The 24,176-nt window shown below is 38.8% G+C and overlaps 1 protein-coding gene across 3 annotated transcripts in view; it reads right to left on the bottom strand.

Annotated features, from left to right (window-relative positions):
* The window catches only part of EXOC4 (exocyst complex component 4), an 815,224-nt gene that overhangs the window by 117,384 nt on the left and 673,664 nt on the right, over positions 1–24,176 (bottom strand). For all 3 annotated transcript variants that reach the window (XM_015134944.3, XM_015134942.3, XM_077997361.1), the window contains one exon: positions 12,690–12,868. In XM_015134944.3, coding sequence (XP_014990430.1) covers positions 12,690–12,868 — 179 coding nt within the window. The remainder of the gene's footprint in view (positions 1–12,689; positions 12,869–24,176) is intronic.

Here is a 24,176-nt window from a genome sequence, read left to right as displayed (position 1 = left end):
CCTTTTGGAGGTTCTATAATATAATAATTCTGATAATACTCTCCTCGCCTTGTCTTCTAACTACATCAGGCTTCATAATACCTCATCTTTGCCATACACTGTGTGTTTTAGCAGAATGGGGGAATCCAAAGAGATAGAGAATACACATGTATTAGAAAATAAAAAGAATAAAAAAGAAGGGAAGACCCCAGTCGCAATTAAAATGCAACAGGCCTTACTGCACATCCCAATGCTAGTTAATACAGACATTTCCAATAAATTTAATCTTTTAAGTGGTGATTGTTAAAAAAAAAAAAAAAAAAAAAAGAAATCAGGTTTGCGTTTCTTAAAAGACAAGAGACACGAAAATGACTTGTCATATCTGGCTGGTTTGGAAATATAAAATCCAATTCTGAAGAAGTAGAGATAAGAAAAGTGTGGTGGAAGTGCCATCAGCTTAGCAAACACTAAATAATGAACAATGCAGAGACTGTCCGGTATGATAAAATACTCTATTAGAGGGACTGTTTTTAAATTAGTGATAATTGTGGCACATCCACAGTGAAAGGTTATTGAATTTTTATCTGTAGCAAGAAGCTTTTGACAGACTTGCTGAAAAGTCACCTACAAATAGTACCTTCTTTAGATGAATTTGACCAAAGGGGTTTTCCAGCATGTAACATCTTTCTGACATTTACAGGATTTTTGCTTCCCTGAAGAATCTGATCAGATATTCTTGGCTTCTATAAAGACACTTACTTAGGTTTTTCATCAGTCTTACAGAAAAGTCCTCATTACTCTTCCTTTCATAAAAATTGGATTAAGATGTTGGTTAAGAACTCTAGTCAAATCCACCTAGGATTCAACAACCAGAGCTCAAAGATGTTAGTACACAGAATTAACTGCTATTAATAAGGAACACTGTGCCTTAGAGACCTATACGTGATCTACCTCCGTACCCATATGAAGAAGGAAATCTTTTATTGTATAATTTACAATATTTAATATAAATCACAGTATTGAATTTAAGATAATAAGACAACCTCTCCCTGAATGCATGACTACCAAATTTGGTTCCAAAATAGGTCCTTTGGGGGCAGGAGGTACAGCTTTTACATCTCAGCTTCTGAAAGAGACTAAAATAATGTCAAGCTCACTTTTCCCCACTCCTTCTTTTAAAGTGTATTATTCAATACCCATTTATACTAAACGTTTTATTCAATACCATTTATACAAGGCACACAGCATTGCACTCGCCTTGCTGCTGTAGCTTTGGGAGATGGCTGAACAACAGCATTGCCTCCGTGGGGAAACAAAGGCACACTGGTTTGGTGTGCTTGTAGCTCTGTCACTCATAACTCATCATAGGTGATTATATTGTTTTTCCAGACACTCTGGTCTGCACTCTGAGAACAGACAGATGTGGTCTAGATTTTTGTCACTGACTGATTTTGACCTTGGGCAACTGCCAAACTTGTGCATTTCATGATCATGCCTTGTAAAACTGAGAATATAAAGGCTGGTTTGTCAACTACAGCTTGACGGAGGGATAAGAGATTAAGAATGAGTGGTTATAAAGGTCCCTGAAAGTCTGAAACGTAATCTGAAAGTTGAATCCATTATCATTACCGTAGTATCCTTTGGGGCCGTTGCACGCATACGATTCGCACATCCTGCCCCTTTGCTACATTTTCCTGGGCAGTCTGGAAAAAGTCTTTATGCACTATTGATTAATAAGGCAGCTGTTTGAAAAAACAGCACGTCCAGTTCACATTTAGAACATTTTTCTAAATTCAATCCCATGAAGTAATGGAGAATTCTTCTATGTCACTTTGGCCAGCCCTCCATCTTCTTTCTGATTTCCCTGTCAGGATTTGTCTCCCCTCACCCACTGCATTTTGTAGGAGACCTAAACTTAGTTTCAAGGGTGAAGAATGGAAAGACACACTCTCTGGTGAGGAGTTCATTAAGTCATGATTTCACACTGGTTCCTGGGCTTATCTCAGGTTTTAAAGCACCCAAGTGTCTAAGGGTTTTTCTAGATAAGAGGCCAGATTGAATAGCACAATCAGTGCCTTCAGGTACAATCTTCCACTGCTCCTCATTGGAACGCATGGTTCTGCTTGGCAACCAAATCAGTCCCCTCAGATGTCTTGTTCAAGTCACTGTGCTGCAGCAGCCGCTCCTCCTCTCTGCTGTGCGGGGTGTCGGCTCAGGCTCTGGTGACTCTGCATTTCCACCATCTTCTCTGTCTGGCTCTGCAATTTCAGCATGCCATTTTAGAGCCTTCTCTTGCTTTCTAACTCCTTCTGTCTCTCCTCTTTCCCAGAGATTTTTGTCATTTATGTTTCTTCTGGTTGTTTCCATTTTATAGTTTTGCTTGAAGATACAATCATTCAGCTGGCAGCTCCCAGCCACCAAACTTAAGCATCCATGATATTATCATATTTTAATAAAATATTTCCCTTATGGATACAAATGTTGGCATTTCCAAAGAAACAGCCACATCATTTTTTATGGGCAAGTACTTAGAACTCCATAATTACATTGAAACGCCCACAGCACGAGCCTTCTGTAGCTCCACAGTTGATAATCACCTCCTTACGGAGGGAGGTGGGGTACTGCTTTCTAATCCGCACAGGACAGTGAACTCTACTAACGACCAGCTGATTGACAGAAGGGAATTGTGGTTGGATTTGGCATGTTTTTCAATATAGCTGAGCCTTGTTTTCACAGTTTTGAAGAACAAAAGGTGCCTTTTTCAAATTCAACCCTGGCTTCTCAGATGAGCACTTGTAGGCCCTCAGATGCAGGCCCATTCTCAGACACACTTCCATGACCTCAGAAACACTTTGGGAGCTCTGGTGAGTGACAGCCATGATTTACTAGAAATGATTTAGGAGCATACATAGTAACAGTTTTGAAAGCAACCATACAACTTGAGAGAAAAAAGAAGCCTGAAGGGGCAGGAGGAAGGGGAAGACCCAGAACAGCGAATGAGAGCTCCAGGGATAAGATTTACGTAGGAAGCCCAGAAACCCCATAGTGAGCCCCACTGTGTATCAGATACTGCTGAGAACTTCGAGTTCATCAGATCATTTAATAGTTGGAGCACTCCAATGAGTATGCATCATTATTTCGATTTAACAGGTGAGAAGACCGATTTAGGTCAGACAGGCTAGTTTCTCCGGTTATATACTAACTTGCCTGATTTGTCCTTAAGTGTGTCAGACTTCAAAGTCAAATATGTGCTCTATGTCTCCTAGACTAAGGGAGAAGAATGACAAAGATTCTATGAATTAAAAGGAGAATTTCATGAATTGTGAGGAGAGTCAAAAGTCACCATGATTGGGGAGCAGAGGGAAGACATTCAAGACACTCAATCACAGGAGAGGGAAAACAAGACAGTAGAGATGTTTCACAAAGGGGGTAACCCTTGTGTATCAGCAATTTAAAATGTGTTCAAAACCAAGAAACACGGGGAACCCCACTGAGGTCAGTCTGAAGCTTGCATGATAAACAGAAGGAGACAGAGAGGTCTAGATGGTATTCCTTAGAAAATAAAAGAATAAGCAGCATCTCCATTCCTAGTAACAATGTGGGTTTCAGAAGAGGGCTAAGAAGAATCAGGTGAACACGCTAAGCACAGGGGCTTTCCACACACTTCTTTCTTCATTATGATAAGTTTCAATGAGTTTGTAAATATAAACAGAGTACAATTAAGACTGAAAATGAACAAAACCGGATCATCATACAATTATCAGTTAGTGCTTTTGTTCCTACAAAAGATTAGTTGAGACATTGAGCACAACATGGAAATATATTTGGACATTATTTTTAAAAGGGAGAAAGGCTCATACAGAAGTACAAGTAATGTTAATTAGATAAGGTCAAAATATATTTAGAGTCAGGCAGGGGGTGGGAAGCTCATGAACAAAATACAATACCAGTGGTAAATTAATTTTCTTAGTCAATAGCATCATCATGAAATCAACCAATGGCAATGAATTTGGAAGGTATCATCAATAAAAGAAGAACAACAGAAATGAAGCCACGATATGAGAGTCAGCTTAGGAAAATGACAATTACTAAGACTGAAAAACGATGAAGGGCGTGGAAAGTCTAACCACAGAAAGGTGATTAGAGAAACTAAACATGTACGGTGGGCTGAGGAGGAGCTGTCTGATAACAGTCAACAAATATTTGAAACTTGTAAATACTGAGGCGGGAGAGGAATTACCATGCATAGAGTTCTAATTAAAAAGAATCAGATGAAATTATGACAAGGAAAACTCTGGCTTAATGGTTTGACAAACGCAAACCTGAAACATGACAGATTCCCATGAGATCTTGCGTAGGGAAATTCTTATTCTCATTTGTGCCAGGGCAGAAAAACAAACAGCTGGGGGATTTGCATTTTATTTTTCATTTACTATTAAGGCACAAAGAGTCCATGATAGTGAGCTCTAGCATGAGAAAATTCACATTCCATCTCATAGAAAATATTAAGTCACCATAGGGAATGCATAAAAACATGCTGGAATATTGTACAACTGTGCACTTGGGGGATGGGGGTGGACTGACACCTAGGCCTTTTCCATTTATTTTCAATGATATAATTTCAATGACATATCTACATTCATTCCATTGGTTTGGCAATTGCAGTCTTTTGTGTTGAGAGACACAGATTCCTTATGCCCTTCTCATGTAGCTGGCTTGAAAAGTATAAGAGGAACATTTTTGTTTTTAATCAGATTTTGGTGACAGTTTAGCTAACAACTGCTAAGCAAGGCTGTGGTCCCGACTCTGGCATGGACACAAAGTACAGTATCTCCATGCATACTGTTCTTGTCTGTAAAATGGGAAATCACGTTAATCTCAAGCTTCAGAGGATAGAAGAACTGGCAAAATAATTACAAAGCATTTCCCAAATATAGAGAGTGACAGAAATTGGAGAATCAATTTTTAGGGGCTCTAAATTGGTGGTTCTCAACCTTGGCTGTTTGTTAAAATTGCCTGGGGATATGTTAAAAAGCACAGGCATTTCTAACGAGACGAGGCTGAAAACCACTCCTTTACAACATGGGTTCTCTGCCTCTGATTTGATTGGTCTGGGGTGTAGCCTGTTGTTGCCCATGTCATACCTAGGAACAATTACATCAAAATCTCTGCATCAGTATTTTTAAAGCTCTCTAACTGATTGTAACTGATGTGCAGCTCAGTATGAGGTATCCTACTCTAAAAGGACTTCTCAGGAAGTGAGTTCCACTTGTGAATGGGTTTTGAGTCAACATTGCACATTACAGTTTAATTACAATGGATTAAAATAAGACTTTATTTTTAGTGCAGAAATTTAGTTAAACTCTTTCAATGTCAGCATGGTTTTGTTGGAAATTAATATGGTTGTATATATTTACTAAGGGATATTTAGCACATGTAGCAACCAAAAAGTAGCTACAGGCCTTAGTCAAGTGGCTCAGGGTATTAAAAAACAGTTCCTCCCACAGAGTCTTTCAGACCCACAAGATTATAATTCATATCAACTGCATAATTGTTTAAGGTAGACAACCATTTTTCTTAGCAAGTATTCAACTCATTCAAACATTGGGCTTATAATAAGATGCTTCTATCATGTTAAAAAAAATAGCCGCTAGAAAGATAAGCAATTTGTAGTAGGGAAGTGGAGAATCAATCCAAAATTCAGAAGGAACTGTCAAGAGAGGACTACACAAATTGGAGGCACAAAACCAATCCCAGACATCATCAGTAATAAGTTACATTGATGATATGCACCCTTGATGTGATTTCATGAGAATGGTACCTCGTCTCTGCAGTTTTCCTTTTGAAAACCCACAAGCCCAGTCTAATGAGGAAAAGACACCAGATGTAGCCAAATTGAAGAAGATTCTACAAATACCCAACCAGAATTCCTATAAACTCTCGAGGTCATAAAAAACAAGGAAAGTCTAGGAAACTGTCACAGTGTAAATGAGCCTAAGGAGACATCATTATGTGATATATGTGGTAACTGTGATATGGGAAACTACGGTGTATATGTGATACATCCTGGATGAGATCCTAGAACAGAAAAAGAAGATCAGGGAAAAACTAAGAAAATCTGAACTAACTACAGACTTTCATTAATAATAAAATATCAATATTGATTCATTAGTTGCAACATATGTATCATACTCATATATTAACAATGGGGAAAACTGGATGAGAGAGATAAAGAGATTATCTGCAATATCTTTGCAACTTAATCTAAAAATATTTTACAACAAAATTTTTACCATAAATTGATCCCAGGAGCCCCACAATGGATATATTGACATTATTCCATAAATTGGGGTGTGTTATAAAACTGTAGCTAGAATCTTTGAGAACTGTGAGAAAAGCACCATGACTGGAAAAGGGTCAGTATAGCAGTAGCCAAGCCTGAAACAGGTGGAAAGGGAAACCATGGTTATTTTATATTGGTTGACTTGAACATTTCTAAAAATCACTAAATGAATCAAATAATCAAATAACCAAACTGCAAAATAAGTCATCTGATAGTATGCAAATTTGCCAATAATATGAAATTAAGTTCCCGCAACAGTGGAACATCTGCCCTGAGCCTGATGGTGCTGGGAGAAATAAAATATTCTAAACAAATTATATAAATATAGCATCGGGCAGTGTCACCTGGAAGTTGTTTCATGGACAAAAAGCCCTGTGAGATATGCTGGGAGAAAAGAATTCCACTGAAAAGTAAGTTTAAGAAACATTCCACTGCTGTAATTATCTGGTTAATACAGTAAATATTTTAGAGGTTTTCTGGTATTGAATTATATTTAATGTACTTTAATATTTTCCCAGTCTATTTGATCATGAAACCTTTTCCCTTTTAGCATTAGTTAACATCAACAGGAGAAATTTTGATAATGCAGAGCCAAAAACATCAACCTTCATCAGGAGAGTACATGTGATCTGAGGCTGGACAATTAAAGTAGTTCACCATGTTTTGATAGAACTAGGTAGGCATTTCAAGTATCTTTCAAAGCCTAAGTATATGGACTGGAATTATTTTTAACCTTTATCAATGACCTCAGTGATGATCTACAGCATTAGCCAACAGAACTTTCTGTGATGATGAAAATGTTCTATACCTACACTGTCCAATATAACAGCCACTGAGCATTTGAGACGTGGCTAGTATGACAGAGGAACTACATTTTTAATTTTAATTAATTTAAATTTAAATAGCCACACAAGGCTAGTGGCTACTGTGTAGGACAAAGCAATATCTAGAATATATTACATGGCATGATAACAAGACAGATGGAGTTTCTAACTTAGAAAACACGTGCAAAACAAAAATAGAGAGTGGCAAATTAGAGAAATGTTTTATTGCAACTAAGATGAAATTTAAGAGGGGTTTGTACAATAATTCCACGTATTTAGGTGCAGAAATTCTGTTTAGGCACAAGAAAATGATCAGAAATGATCACAAGTTACTTGTAAGCATTAAAGTGCTTCCATTAAAATAAAATATGTCCACACTGCTGGAGTGGTTTAATAGGAATATGGCATGAAAGGTCCCATTAGTGGCTCTAACTGACGTAGTAGAAAGAAAATTAAACTGGGAATCTGAAGACCTGCTCCATCTCAGTTTGGCACAGACAGGTGATATAACCACTCTGAGACCTTAATTTCCTCATGTGCAAAATGACTGAGTTAGACCAGATGATTTGTAAGATGCCTAACAATAATTTACTTTTAAGAAAGAAGTATAAAAATAATTGTATAACTAATACTGCAATTCACAAACCAATTCTGGCAACCAAAATTATGAGATTTATTTGCCCGAAAAATTAGAAGAATGTTTAACTTTGTGGTTGCTCAGACTGAAAACGACTAGGGCATGGTTTTTCTTACTCTTATTATTCATGTATGTGGGCTTAGCAAGAACTTCGGCAACGGGAACTCAGAGAGCTGGAGTGGGTAAGCCTGGTGTCAAAGATCCTACCCTAAGCCCCACATTCACAAAAGCCAACAGCCAAATCATCGTCCAAGAGACTGAACTTGCGCCTGATCGGGGTTCCTGATCCTACTAGATTTGGGTGTCCTTGACTCACAGACTGGAATTGTCACAGGCCCAAAAATCTTTAAAATCCAGTGATAGGGAAGTACAAGGCCACGGAAATGTTTTTGGAAGCATTACAATATTTTATAGAGAAAATAGTCGTTAATAGTCATTATTTAATTTCTGAAGAGAGTATAAAAGAAGAATGAGGTTTAGACTGAAGCACAGGGGTTTCACTTAAAAAAAAAAAAAAATGACTTCCTAGCTGGTAAGGAGCAGAATATATAATCAAGGAGGTTGTAGAATCTCTAATCCCAGAGATTTTTACAGAATTCAAGATAGAGAGAAGGGCCTCCCTAAGGAAGCCATGGAGACAAAATAAGCCCTTGAGCCTCCTTCAAATTCTGTGTAGTCTATTTTTAAAAACAATCTATCTTTAAAACAAAAGGATAAGATGCAAAAGAAAATCACTAATGTTAAACTGAAAAATAGTCTAACAATTTTTATGTAGGTCATATTTTGTTCTGAGAATTTTCTTAATGATAACAATTTCGGAGTCTTTATTTAGGGATCTTACAAACAGCAGGCATTACAAAAAGCCAGCATTATTTGTGCCTTTATTACAAGGTAGAAATTGTGATTGATGCAGGAAAATAAGTAGAAACTTACATCCTGAATGCTGAAAGCTAAATGTGCTCCTGCTCACCTTCCTTGCACTGAAAGCACATCTGTTAAAGCAGGTCCTGAATGTAAGGGTCTTCTAGGGGTAGGGATGGGAGGCTGAGACTGGGGTGGGTTGTGGGGGAAAAAGAGAGAGAGAGAGAGAGCAGGTGTATAAGCATGCCTGGGACCTGACAATATTTGGAGAACCTCTGGATCCAGCCACTCTTAAAGTCCTTTGATTTACCAGTTGTATGAGTCAATGCATTCTTTTTCCTTCAGTTAAGTCTGTGACTTTCAACTGAAAGAATCTTAAGTAGAACCAGTGTTGGAAAGACTGAGGGGAGAATACCAGAGAAGATGGAACAGGGAACTGTGGACTGTGTGGTAGGGCAAATACAAGAGTTGTACCTGGTGTGGTCAGGAGTTAGATACAACCAGGAGACCCTTTTATGTCTAAAGGAGTTAGAGAAACATTTAGGCAAATACGAAAAGAAATGAAAATATTACCTTAGAAAAAAAATAATCGGTTTTAACCTGCTGAACAATGTATAGCCAGCCATGCTCCGCCATTAAAATGTGGAATTTTTTTTCTCTACTTTCTTCAAAATGTAATACCTGACATGAAATGTTCAGATGGATGAGAATCCTACTGTCCTATCTGAAGAGATACTCTACTATGAAAATAATTTTTGGCCAGGGGCGGTGGCTCATGCCTGTAATCCCAGCACTTTGGGAGGCTGAGGTTGGCGGATCACGAGGTCAGGAGTTCGAGACCAGCCTGGCTAACATAGTGAAACCCCGCCTCTATTAAAAATACAAAAAATTAGCTGGGTGTGGTGGCACACGCCTGTAATCCCAGCTACTCGGGAGGCTGAGGCAGGAGAATCGCTTGAACCCGGGAGGCAGAGCTTGCAGTGAGTGGAGATCGCACCACTGCATGAATCCATCTCAAAAAAAAAGAAAGAAAATAATTTTCTGCAAACTTTTTCCACCCTATCACAGTAATAGCTTCTTAAGCTTAATAAAACATGGCCTTTACCATACCAAATAGTTAACAGAATGTGGAACAAGAAATAAACCGAACATCTTCTTATCTTGATTTCTTCCCATCCTGCTGAGCATTTTCCTCAAGTTCTCTAGTCTCCAGACTTGGAAACACTTTTGTTGCAGTAATCATTTGGTTCACTTTTCAAAAAAATAAAAAATAAAAAGCTGTCCCCTTGTTCCCTTTCTAGAGTCACACTGACATAGGGCAATCAAAGTAAGCCATTATCAGAGAATCCCCCGTTTTGTTCAAATTATAAACATCAATGGGCATCTCTCCTGGGAATTCAAAGAGCACGTAAGGGGGGGTGAGCCAGGCTTGCTGTTAGCAGGATAAACCAGGCTTGCTTGATGCTTTGTTTTAGCAAATACACCATAAGTAGTGATTATAGTTCACTTGGGTTTTGCACTGATCCTCAAAATGCTGACAGTTACTTAAATCACTCACTGGGTGGAATAATCACCTTGGAAGGAACTGAGAGGGTACAACTTATGTTATAAAATGGAACTGAGAACATAAGGCAAAGGATTAACAGGCGTGGTAGATGAGATCTTTGTCAGAATAACAGAGATGATTATAGGCACGAATTAGACATCAACTTTACGGGGTACTTTCAGTGACATGAACACAACAGCTAAATTGTGCAATTACAAAGTTAAGCATAACTCAGAATGCATCTTTCTCCTTTTGAAAACAGTTGATGCCAGGTTAGCCTGTGTGAATCACTCAGTGGCTTGCTACAGAGGTTATATACTATCTTGCTTTGTGAAGCCCTTTTAGAATGGGCAGAATAGAAATCAAGAATGCTGTGTCATTAGAAACAAGAGATTGTAGCATTAAATATTAGACGCTAATGACATACTAAATGACAGCACTCCTTCCAAACACTACTAAATAAACTACCTAAGCAGCTCTGTATTTCCAAGTCAAAGAAAACCAGGAAAAGAGGCAAGTGGCCCCTTTTTTTTAGAGCTGTTCATTTTGCAACTAGCAAAGAAAAATTAGTTCTTTCTGACTTTTTCTAGAGGGGAGAAGGGAGCAGAGTGGGTTTGGCAGATAAAATGGATAATTTAAACTGCTGCTTGTAATAGAACTGCCTGATACTATGGGATTATAAACTTAAAGGGGCCTTTAAGGATACATCCGTATGTAGAATCTGGTCAAAAGTAATAGTGTGCCCAAACTATCCTTAATTGCTAGACACATTTTCTATTCTTATAGATTTCTGAGAATAAACTTGTATAATTTTGTCATCAGATAAAAAGCAGTCTTTTAGAGTTGGGCATGGTGATGCATGCTTGTAGTCCCAGCTACTTGGGAGGCTGAGATGGGAGGATCACCTAAGGCCAGAAGTTCAAGACTAGCCTGGGTAATACAGCAAGACTGACTCAAAAATAAGTAGCATTTTCAATAAAAGACATAAGAATAAAAGTATAAATATACAGTAATATTTTAAGAAGATTTCTAGTGAAGATTCTATGATCTCCCTCCAAAGCCCACAGATTCAGTGCCTTCTTCCCACCCTGCATTGGCCCTTGGGATAGGCAGAGAATCAGCATGAGGCCATACAAGCAGTGAGCACTTAAGGGGCTCCTTAGACTCTGAGAGGATAAGGGAATAATTCACCCTGTGAATTTAATCCACACCTTTCTATCTCTAGGCTGGAAACAAGGCTAATCAAGTAATAATACCTTCTCAAATGACGGTGATTAAAAAAAAACTCACTCTGCTGTGCACAGTGCAAATAATGTTTTCTTTCTAATCATTGTCTAATAGCCCGAATATTAAATTCAGAGGTGATTTTGCTTCCTTCTCCTTCCTGTTGTTTTTTTGCTTTTTCTATCCTGTTTCTATCTCTCCATTCATGCATCTAAATCTGCCTTTTGGGCTGGATGTGGTGGGATTACATACTTGTAATCCCAGCACTTTGGGAGGCCAAGGCAGGTGGATCGCTTGAGCCCAGGAGTTTGAGACCAGCCTGGCCGACATGGCGAAACCCCATCTCTACTAAAAACACAAAGCCAGGTGTGGTGGTGCACACTTGTAATCCCAGCTACTCAGGAAGCTGAAGCATGAGAATCGCTTGAACCCAGAAGGCAGATGTTGCTGTGAGCTGAGATTGTGCCACTGCACTCCAGCCTGGGCAACAGAGTGAGACTGTCTCAATAAATAAATAATAAATCTGCCTTTTCCTTTATGCCTTCTTCATGTCATGTTTTCTTTGTCTCTATTTTAATTGTGTTATACATACTCCTGAAGTAATGCTTTAAGTACAATTGTATAGCTATTAAAGTTTATGTGCCCTAAAGTTTTCAAATCATTTTTTTCAAATCATTTTTCTCTAAGTCATTGGTCCTTGACAGAAAAAGAGGTTCCCCCTAATTTCATGTTCTGTTCCTTAATTTCCTTGAAATCTGTAATTGCTATCTCTTAGCCATCTTTTTTTCCAGAATAATTGTTGTCTTCATTGACTCTATTTTCTAGCACCTTAATCACTTCTATGACTCCAATAAAAAAATTAGCTTTACGCCAAGTAAAATGAGAATGTCAGCCGTGCACACAGCCCTGAGCTCTGAGACAGTTTCTGCCCTTGAGAAGTTGCTGTAAGGAGGAAAAAAGGTATTGCTTTCTGTTCTTGAGACATAGTGGCTCAATCCTAGATGAACTGATGTTTCTAAGGCTATGTTAATATCAAGCTGTGTTAACATGGGCCTTTCTTGGCTTCCCACATTCCACACAGGGAAACCAAGATTAGTTCCTTTCCCATTATCACAAAGTACGAGAGGTGCAACACAAGCAGAATTCTAACCAGGATCTTCTGACAACTTGAGATGCGCCCCGACATGGGGACCAGTGTATACTCTCATCTTTCAATGAACGCATTCAGTCTAGTTCCTCAACTGTCCCCACAACAGCTTCCTACTAGATACTTACTCTGGGATGTAGAAAGATTGGAGAAAGCTGACTTTGTTCGACTTGCCAACCATTCCAGGCTTTCATGCATGTTGGCCAAGGCTTTGAGGTCACTGACGTCTCGAAGGATGTCTTGTGGAGGGATTAATTTATCACCCAGGTTTCCAATAAGAACTTCAGACTCCTTGCCAAAAGCTGCCCTGAAAAGCAAATTGGAAACACACTTCATATACACAGCATGGGAAAGGTAGGACCGGGCAACACTGTTTTAGGCACACCTAGCACAAGGACTGACATGATCACTATTTTACAGCGTGCTCTTTTCCCTAGGTTTCACTTTGTGAGACAACTATCACATGCCGGCTTAACATGATTCTGGTAGGGGAAAAAGTTCTTAGAAGAAGAAGTAAGTGACTCCAATGATTGTGCCTTCAACAGGGACGAGCATGGGCCTGGGGTGATGGTTCCTGGGGATGGCGTCTATACTGCTCTCCTGTAGGTGTTTTCCTTGTCTCTTCTCATGCTATAGAAGTTGGCAAACAGCTTAGGGTGTTAAATATGTACATGGTTTAAAGTTTATTGTAGTGAAAATAAAACCACCAAGTTAATCTGACACCTAGAAAATATTGAATAATATTCAAAAGCAAAGACCCAGCCTCTTTAAAAGAGTAGGTTACAACTGAGATGGATGACAGGCTTCATTTATTCATTTACTAAGTTGTTCTAAAAAGGATCCAACACACATAAAGTATAAGTATTAAGGCATTTAGCATTTGGAAAGAGAAACCAATTAAAAAAAAAATCAATGCTGGGATCCTTTTACTGCCTGGAAAAATATAATCGAGTGGGTTGCAAGCAGAGCCCGATGTCTTCAAAACGTTTTGCAGGGTCAGGGAGGGGTTGAAAAATCAAGTTATAGGGGTTACAAAGGATGAAGCTGGAAGGGGCCTGAGATCACAGAGCTCAGCCACTGCAGAGATGAAGAACTGGAGGCTCCGACAGTTAACTGTTCTGCCTACATGACACATGAGTGGCAAAGCTGGGACTCAGGCTGCCTAATTTCCACAGCTCTCTTTCCTTTTAAAAATGAAAAGGGCTAAAATTAGAAAAGATGACTGAGGGCTGGGCACAGTGGCTCATGTCTGTAATCCTAGCACTTTGGGAGGCCAGGGCAGGCGGATTACCAGAGCTCAGGAGTTCGAGACCAGCCTGGGCAACAACAGTGAAACCCCATCTCCACTAAAATGCAAAAAATTAGCCAGCTGTGCCGGCGTGCACCTGTAGTCCCAGCTACTCGGGAGGCTGAGGCAGGAGAATTGCTTGAACCCGGGAGGCAGAGGTTGCAGTGAGCTGAGATCGTGCCACTGCACTTCAGCCTGACCAACAGAGCATGAGATTCTGTCTCCAAAAAAAAAAAAAAAAAAAAAAAAAAAAAAAAAAAAAAAAAGACAGAATGTTAGGGGAAAAAATCAAGAAAGTTACACACAGGTGGGTAAGCAAAGCTGATGCTGGAGGAGGTTGAAATAGGCACCTGGAGAGTTTTCTGTAAGACCCAAGGCTTTTAAAATCTAACACACCTTAAGTGAGAAGAAGCAAGGGCTTAATTTAACTAGAACAAGTCAAATTAAGTTTCGAGCATGCAGTGATTAATAAAAATGGTTGACACCTAGTCAGAAAGATGCTTAATTGACCCACAGGCGTTTAGCACCCAGCACTACAGCAGATGCCCAATGTTGAAAGAAACAACTGCTGTGAATCAAATGGTTATCTAAAATGTTTATAGTGAGTCACGACTAGCCTCCTTATTTTAGCCGAGGGTTATCTTTTCTAAAGGAAACGCCACAGTTGATGTTGAGGCAATGAAGGGCAGTGAACCCAGTACATGGAATGTGGGTGTGCACCAATCTGATCTAAGGGGTGTGGAAAAGGTCTTGGGGTGGGGCCCTGAATTCTGCATTTCTAACTGATTTCCAGGTGATGCCCAGGCTGCTTGTCTGAAAAGTGTTTTCCTTCAGTGGCAAGGGTGGGACACAGACTTCAAAGCGAGATAAACCCAGGTTTGAATATTGAATCTGCCACTTGCTTATTGTGTGACACTCCTTAACTCCAAGCATTCTTATCCAGGGGTAAAAGAACTGACCTGATATGAAGGAATGTGAGGATTAAATGTGACTTTTAAAGCTTTTCATTGGGAAAATTTCAATAATTATAAAAGTAGAAAGAAGAGTATAACAACTCCCCATGTAACTGTCTTCCAGCTTCAACTATTAGCAACTCATGGAAGTCTTATTCCATTTATCCTTATTTACGCCTCCCCATCACCACTTTAGAAAATTTTAAAGCAAACCATTCAGGTGATGCTTTTATGTGCATAACACAGTGCAAACAGTTTTTACCTGGTAAAAACTACTGTTGTTATTATTATTCTCAGGTCTGTTGAGATGGCTAGTTTATTTAGTGGGATGATGAATGAATTTAAGTAGATGAGAGTGAGCAGGAGGAAATATGTTACATATCAAGGGCGAGTTTTACAAATACCAACCACAGCGTCTTACAGTCCCGACTTTCATCAGAATTTTCAAGATGTTAATTATTGTGACAGAAGCCATTAGCTGCCTACCAAGTATCCATTATCCCATGTGTTCTTGGTAAAAGTACCCTGATGTTGTTGGGGTCAGCAATGTGCCCAACTTAAGGTGAAACAAAACAAAAAACCCCAGTAAATTTTCCTGCCCTTCTTGCAGATGCGGTGGCCAGTGAGATGTAAACTGAAATCAGTAGAGGGGCTTCAAGGAAGCTCTCTTAAGCAATCTTAGTTAGCAGAGACCTCTTTTGCCTTCTCTCTTTCTGGAATGAAGCCATGGCAACTGGGGCTGAAGCAGCTCTTCTCAAACATCAGGTGACCTAGAGTATGGAAGCCAGTGCTGCATAATGGAGCCCAAAGACAGTGGGGCAATGGCGCACTGATGCCCTCATGGGGCACCAGTGCAGTCCCAGACAATAAAAACGCTTTTGAGCTTCATGTCATAGCAGAGAAAAGTGAAACCCTACTTGTTTAAGCCACTGCTATTTCAAGTTTCTGTTAGTAGCTGCTAAATGCAATTTCTAGCTGACTCATTTATCTAATTAGCATATGAGATGTCATCCCAAGGAAGCTTTCTCTGAATTTGGATAGCTCTAAAATCCACTTACTAGGAAAAGCAAAACAATGTCTCCTCCGTGATTCGAGCCCAGAAGACATTTATAGTATTTCCCTTGGCTGTCACTCAGTCAGGTTGTAAATATTTAGTTTTCTTAATCTGCCCTTATATATCAACTCTTCGAGCCCCTTAATCATCTGTGATAGGTGTAACACAAAAAATGCCTCTGAGCTGGGTAGTGAAAAAGCAACGGGGGGGGGGTTGGGGGGCAAATGGCTTTGAAAACCAGGCTTGGAGCTATTTTTATGCATATTAGGTATAGCCCTAGGTGGAATGTGACAATCAAGACAAATGTGTTTATGTAAGAAGTCTAATCTCCTTGAGTGGGGATCTTGGGGCCTGGGCATGTTTGCCGTGTGCTGCCAGGGCTTGATGCCTATCCCATTTCCCTCTGGCTCACTGAGATTTGCTTAACCTCCTCAGACAGAAGAGCAATAGACTGAGAAAAATACAAACTGCCTCATGTTGAATACATAGCAGACATCTCATTTGACAGGAATCCATAATCACCCCCTAACAACCTGAAAAGAGCACAGAAACCATGACACAGAGAATAAGTGATTGACAGCTATAACCATTTCACACAAAAAATCATTCCTTCGAGGATTTGTGTGTGTCAAAGAGCTTGGTGGAAGGTTTTTATGTGTTAGAATAACCTTAAAGGGATGGCTTTAGCTGTCTGACTACAGATTTTTTTCCCACACCCTCTGATTTATTAAATTATGATCTATCTATACTGTGGAAAACCATGAATTCATTAGGAATTATGTATACAAAAAACTTGATAACATGGAAAACTGGTATAGCTTACTTTTCATTATGATGTGCAGTTGTGTAAAATAAACTTATACAACTGTAGGTACTGTATGATATTAAGAAAATAAATAAATACATGAACCAAAAAAAGGTTGGATGTCTATATGCTAAAATGTCAACTGCAGAAACTTATCACGCTTTTCTATACTGTCCATATGTTCTCCAGAAAAACAAGTTCACGCTTTAGTGAAGAGAAAAATGGAACATCTCACCACATATGAGAGAACTTTCAAATGGGCATGTCAGGAATCCCAGCACATAAAACTGGAGGACACGGGTATTAGTTACTTGTGCCAAGGTGGGAGGCAGTGGGCCCACTGGCCTGAAGCTGGTCTGGACTGGTGCCTCCAGGCTTGCGGAAGACACAGTCACTTGTCCCCTGGAGAAGACCTCACAGCCAGAATGACTGCTGCCTGGCAACTGGACAGTATTATTTCCGCTTTACATACCCTTCATCTTCTGCTTATTATGATAACACATTATTTAATGAAGACACTATGTATTTTTGAGTGAAAGCGGCAGCAAATTAACATTGTCTTCAGAAGGTGAAGTAACAGAAACTCAGAGGCAACAGGCACTCAGCAATTGCTCAAAATGATGCGACACAGCAGGAGCGGGAATCAGAACTCAAAACATGAGTGTTTGGGTACCGGATCCCATCTCAAGACTTGCCTTCCAAATCTGTTGGCCAACAGGCTCACATAGAAGCCTATGAAACTAAAGAAGAATGTTAAACCTGTGAAGTTTAATTTTTACCACACAATTATTTATAATCTTTAAAGAGCTCTGACAAGAATTCATTTAAGATAATTTTGCCAGGAGTGTTAAACCCATTTAACTTAATTTTACCACACAATTACAATCTTTAAAAAGGTCTATCTGACAAGAATTCATTTAAGGAAATTTTGCCAAAGATGCTCAAAATTGTCTCCATTTAGTCTTTAAAGAATTCTGTTATCTACTGAAAGGAAAGCGAAAAAGAAAAAAAAAATCTGCGCTTTCAGCAGACCTGATGCAATTATGAACAAAACATCACAAATGGTTTCAGGGATTGGTCTGCAGACCTGTGCTGTATCTGATCACATTTACACACACACACACACTCACACACACACTCACACACACACTCAGGCCCATCTCTCTCTCTCCTAGCCATGTTCCCCAAATCTTTCATTGCCACTTCCTATCGCTGAGCCCAGACCTGAGATAACTGCCCCAAGATCCTAGGAAATGCTGCCTGCAAAGTCAGTTCCCCTGTGACAAAGAACAGAGCAGGGGAAAGGCCAGGACAGACTCAAATGGCCAAGCCTATTGACAACAGTGGTAATTTGTTACAAGGCCGCAACATAAAACTAATACATACGGTAATGATATGGGTACATAAGAGAATGTCTTCGTTCTTGGCAAATGCAGGCTAAAGAGTGCAAGAATAAAGGTCATTATGTCTGTAGCCTACTTTTGAGCGGCTTGGCAAGGAAGTGTGTGTATATATTTGGAGAGAGCATAGAGTGAGTATAGCAAGATGTCAGTGGTCAGGAAATCTCAGTCAGTATATGGTACATATGCATTCACTGCACTGTTAACTTTTCTGTGGGTTTACTGTTTTTCAAATTTCTAAAATAACAACAAAGAGTTAAGCTCAGGGAACAAATAAGAAGTGAGAAAAAGCATTTTTTGTTGGGCTTTTCAAAATCAGTATCTCTCCTACTCCTGTTCAAAATAGTTCCTAAGATGGTGAACTCCTGGGAATCACTTCCTACATAGATCCCTTGACAGTGCTCTTTAAGTTTCTTCCCAGCGTGCCGAGTTTCTGGAAATGAAGGTTTTATACAAAATATAACATGTACGATGAGAAGTGAATGCACCAATTACAAACTTAAGCAATATTACGAAAGCAATCAGAATCCCTGCAAACTGTCTCTGCCGTTTTAATTTCAGATCTGGAGAGAGAAAATTTAGAATGACAGTCAGTTACGTTTTGACATGTTCAATCCAGGAACGCATAAATGCATGGTTTCTTCTGTCAGTCTATCTTTCTGTCCTTGTGTAAGTATTTTTGAGTGGTTTATGTGTTGTGTTCTTAAGGGTGAGCACAGAAAAACTATTATGCATAATTTAGCCTCTTCTAGAAGAAGCAAGGTTAGAGTTATCAAAGCTATGGCAGAGGCAAAGGTCTAGAGAGTACATTGCAGACACCATTCTGCTAGGGCAGCTTTGCCACCATGCAGGCTCCCAGTCTAAAAGAAAGATACAAACACATCATCCTTATGGAGGCTAGATTGGTAGCAAAACACCAGGATTCCAACAGCTTCTCCAATTAGAGGCCAAGATCTTAATCACAGGTCCAGGTGTGTGATAAGTCCAAATGCATTAGTATGAGAGATTTATTATGTTTTAAAAAAACCTGTTCCTATTTGACTCAGATCTATATAATGTGTATGAGAAGAAATTCTTTAAAATTTCTCTATAATTATACTTTTAGTTTAAGTTACAGTTTTTCTTTCCTAGCAGCATAATTGTTGTTCTTTTGCCTATATTATTAAAAATATATTCTGTATATTAAATAGATAACTTTTTTATTTCTGAGTAATTTTCAATTGCCAATATAAAACTACAGCTCAGAATTTGGGCAAACAATTAAGTCTTTGTACTCCATATTCTGAGATTCCTCCTATACTATCCTTTCTCTTATTTGAATCCATTACTTATATATCAAGTAGCACATGAATACAGACATACATTCATTCAACAAGTATTTATTGAGCCACTCCTGTGTGACTCATTTGATGCCTGTCATTAAACACTTAAATTCTAGAACAATAAAACTGGCTAGGCACTCTGGTCATTAACCTTACATCTTTGATATCAGTGTTGAATCCTGAGTTTATCTAAGAACTGGATCCTTCAAAAGTAATTACAGGCAGCTTTTGGTTGTATGATACTGTTTTTCTGGAAACCTCATTGGAAAATAGTAATTATCAAAAAATTGACACAATTTTCTTTTAAAACAGCTTTACAATTGGAGGTTCTGTTTCTGAGACATCAAATAAATGACGAATGTTTGAAAAAAAAAAAGCCATAAATGTAAACTAGAACCCAAAGTAGTAACTAAAAATAGTACGATTATATTCAAAGTTCCACAAAATGGGTAGAAATACATTAGGTGACTACACAAGGGGTTCCAACTTACTCTGAAGCATAAATATCTGACTTAAAAACATAGCTTTACGGGATGTTAAATATGACCTAATAAGCTAGTTAAAACAAATAAATACACATAAACACATACACACACACACACAAACATCACTTAAAAAAAACAGCCAGTAAGTTGGAGACTCACAGGTTGTCGTTTACAGAGGAAGAGCTGGAGGTGCAGAGGAGGAAGGGACACACGGGGAGTTAGCGGCACAGGGGGTCAGGAACCCCAGGCTCAGTCTCAGCGTTTCTCCACGTTTTGTATCCCCGTTTTTGGTACCAAGCAGAAGAGTACACTGATGTATCAGTGGGTAAAGACAGTGAAAAAATTCCGTGAAAACTGATACTAGAAACTAAGCAAAAACCTAACTGTAAAGCAGCATGTAGTACTTTGATGCTGACAGCACCAGCTCAGAGTTATGATATGTAGACTTGGAACACAATTGCATGGAAATGCTCTACGAGCTTGGAAAAAGAATGCATCTTTCTTTAGCTAAGACACTCAAATAAGCTTGGCCACTAGCTTTGCTTCATAGAAATTGTCAAGCAACACTAGGTATAAACAATTAGGTTCATGTTTTTTCTTTAGGTGCTAGGACTTCTGTAGGTATGCAGTTTTTCTGCCAGGAGTCACTGTATAATATGCATTATACAGTGCATAATTATAACAATAACTTTCCACAAAGAATTCCTGAACTTCAAAATAGATTACCAGGTGATAGGAGCAAAATAACCAATAATCACTTATTATAAGTTGAACACATAATACTCTGGTTTTTCCACTACTGAGAATGAGTATGGGTTTAAAAGCCATACTTTACACAGCATTGAACTCCTTCCCCTGAGGATACCAGCTTATTGACTGTCTTGGTTATCTGTCAAATCGCCACATGATTTCCTCTTGAAGAACTGATATCTGTTCAGAGCAGAGATATTAAACAATTGACCTCAGGCAAAAGAAACGAAGTATCAGGTAAGGTTTCTTTTCTCTTGGAACAGAGAAGAGAAGGGATGAGGAATGAGTAGGGAAGGGGGTTTTAGGAGGAAGGAAGAGAGAGATGTGAACCTTGGCAGGGGCAAAATGAGATACACACTGATACAAAGAAGGGAACAGTAGACATGTGCCTACTTGAAGGTGAAGGGTAGAAGGAGGGTTAGAATCAAAACACTACCCATAGGGTACTATATTTCTTAACTGGGTGATAAAATATTCTGTACACTAAATCCCCATGACACGCAATTTACCCATGTAACAAACCTGCATACATATCCCTGAATCTAAAATAAAAGTTGGAAAGAAAAAAAAAAAAACAGATACTATACAGAAGAGTAAATGCTTTGTGTAAAATTGGCAAAAAAGTGAAAATGGCTTAAGATGATCCATTTTTTTCTCTGGGATAGAAGTGTTAGAACAACAATGTATTTGGGAGCAGCAGGGAACTATCAGAGCAGTCACAGGGTTTGAGGATATGTGGAGAATTATTTTTAAAGCAAATAACAATTCTAAACCAAAGGAATAATTACCCATGGTTAAATAACCTACATGAATCAGTAGTGACCCCACTGTCCTACCACTCCCCAGTCTCAGTCTTGTGCCCCAGAAACAACCACATATAACTGTTTAAAAAGGTACTACTGTAACCAGGCGTGGTGGCTCACACCTACAATCCCAGCATGTTGGCAGGCCAAGGCGGATGGATCACGAGGTCAGGAGTTCAAGATCAGCCTGGTCAATATGGTGAAACCCCATCACTACTAAAAATACAAAACTTAGCCGGGCATGGTGGTGAGTGCCTGTAGTCCCAGTGACTTGGGAGACTGAGGCAGAAGAATCGCTTGAACCCAGGAGGCGAAGGTTGCAGGGAGCCAAGATCGCGCCAATGCACTCCAGCCTAAGCGACAGATGGAGACGCTTTCTGAAAAAAAAAAAAAAAAAAAAAAAAAAAAAAAGGTACTGCTCTTTCTAAAATTCTTTCAGTGACTTTCGCCATCTCTCTGAAGAATCTGTTGAAACGGCTACTTGTTGATGTTAATTTTAGACATTGTGTTCTGACCTCTTGCTTGATGGATGGGTGAGGACCACCTTCCCTGAGCTCCAATTCCATCCCCTTTGTCTTTCTAATGTAGTTATAGTATGCTTTTTAGTTCTCTGGCCTCTTCTGTGTAGGTTTATCCATATTTTTCCCTCCAGCAGTAGTACTCACCACACTACTAAGAGTCTGCTTACTTGTTTGACTCACCCACAGACTGTGAGCGAGGGGAGCAGGGTGGATTGTGGAGCAGGAGGAGGGTTTCTGGGAGGAGATGCTGGAGGAGTTGATACCAGAGCTGAATCTTGATGGCAAAGGTGAGTATGAAAGAGGATGGTGGACTAGGAAGTGGAAACAATTCAACAAGGAGAGAACGACAGATGTAAGGAGGTAAATGGTCCTTCACCCCCGGGCAGGGAATTTCAGCTTGCAGCAGAGAACAGGCATCAGCAGAGACAGAGCGGGGCAAAGCCTACAGCAGGCACGGGCTTTTGGTAGTGCTTCTAGACCGTCTCACCACTTGACCTTGTCTTCGGAACACTTCTGCCTGCAACCTACCCAAGGCTTGATCACAGGCATCCTGCGCCCACCACCACAACAGCACAGGTGACCACTGCCAGCCTGTCTTTCTCAAGGGCTAAGTGGGACTACCTTGGGAGAATTGCATTTTTTTCTTTTATTAAGCCTCAAATGAAAGAGGAATGGAATTAAATGTCCACTTGAATGGAAAAAAATTAAATAATTATATCTGAAATTAAATAAAAAATGAAATGTAGAAAATAAATTAGTAACACTTTAATGATACTAACAGATAATTATAATTCTCAAATAATTGTCCAAATACACTAGCATTAATGTGATGTGTAGAGGAGATTTTACATTTTGTTTTTTTCCATTTACTGCCAATCTTATGCTAACAAGAATGGTATCATTTTCATATAATAACAAAATGCCTAATTCAATCATCTTGAACATTAATTGATATGTTTGCAGCTGAGTCTCCAGTTAATGACCTGTCTTTTTTGTTTAGTTTTGAGATTTAAGTCAGCTTCTCATCCAGACTTGCCTGGCAGCATCCTATATCCATCTACGACCTTCACCTCATTTAACTGTGGCAAAGAAAATATTTTAGTAAAGCATTTTCTACTCTTGCACTTATTTAATATATTCATGTTTTCTGATTTGTCTTTCCTTTTATAATTATATTTTAAAAGTTATATTAAGCATCCAGATATAATGAAATAAATGTCTCCAATTTATGAACATAAATATGAACATTTTGTTCAAGACAGCTAAAGTCTTTTTTTTCCTGCTGCACTCCTTTCATTTACTCCTTCAAACTTATCTAAAGATTCTTTGGTAGTTATAGTTAGCTGGAACCTTTTAACAGCTGTGGCTTATATTACGTTGAGAACCTTTCAAATTTCCAACAGGAACTTTTCTGAGAATCATTTGTGTTCTACTTTATTCATATAATTTCCTCATCTAAACACATTCCTAGCCCTGCTAGAGTTCTGCTTCTCTTAGAATTGTGTAATCTGAATTGGATGAAAAAATTGAAGAGGTATAAAGAACTACTAAGGACAAACACAAAACAAACTAGTTAATAATGTTGTTGAGGACCGAATGTAGGCCAGTGACTTTCCAAAGGGAATTTCTTACTATGCATGTAACTTTTAGAGAGTTCACTGAAGCCTGAGGCCTCCTCATTTTTTTTGTTTTTACATTTTATTCCTTTCATTTGAGGACTAGCTGATCCTTCTCATTCATTCAACATTTACTGAGGACCTATGGTATGAGGACCTATACTAAAAGGATTCCACAGAAGAAAAGTAAAAGTGCAAACCTGCTTTCTGCTTTTATTCCTTTTTCACTGAACACTTAACATATGACTCACGTCAAATAATAACTTAAGATCAACCATCTTGCTTGCTGGAAACGAATATTTTGCTGTTAATCATGTTGACTTCCTAATTTCATAAAACCCCAAAAGGTAGTCATAATAAACATACCACTCATCTGATTCTCCAGACAAAATAGAAAAGTTGTTTTCTGAATAACTCAATAACTACAAATAGCTACAAAATGTCCTTTAGTCTCTCTTCCCTATTCAGGACTGCATCACCCTCCATCCAAAACCTATATAATTTATTTTATATCATTTTTATATTTCATTCCCCCATCTTCTTTTCAACAATGATTATTATTTTTTCTTTGCATTGATTAGTCAGACATATAACTCAGAGGAAAATAAGACAAGCAGT

Source organism: Macaca mulatta, chromosome 3 (genome assembly GCF_049350105.2).
Source record: "Macaca mulatta isolate MMU2019108-1 chromosome 3, T2T-MMU8v2.0, whole genome shotgun sequence".
Taxonomy (NCBI): Eukaryota; Metazoa; Chordata; class Mammalia; order Primates; family Cercopithecidae; genus Macaca; species Macaca mulatta.
Note: the sequence above shows the minus strand (reverse complement) of the source record. Positions and strands in the feature narration are given on the sequence as shown.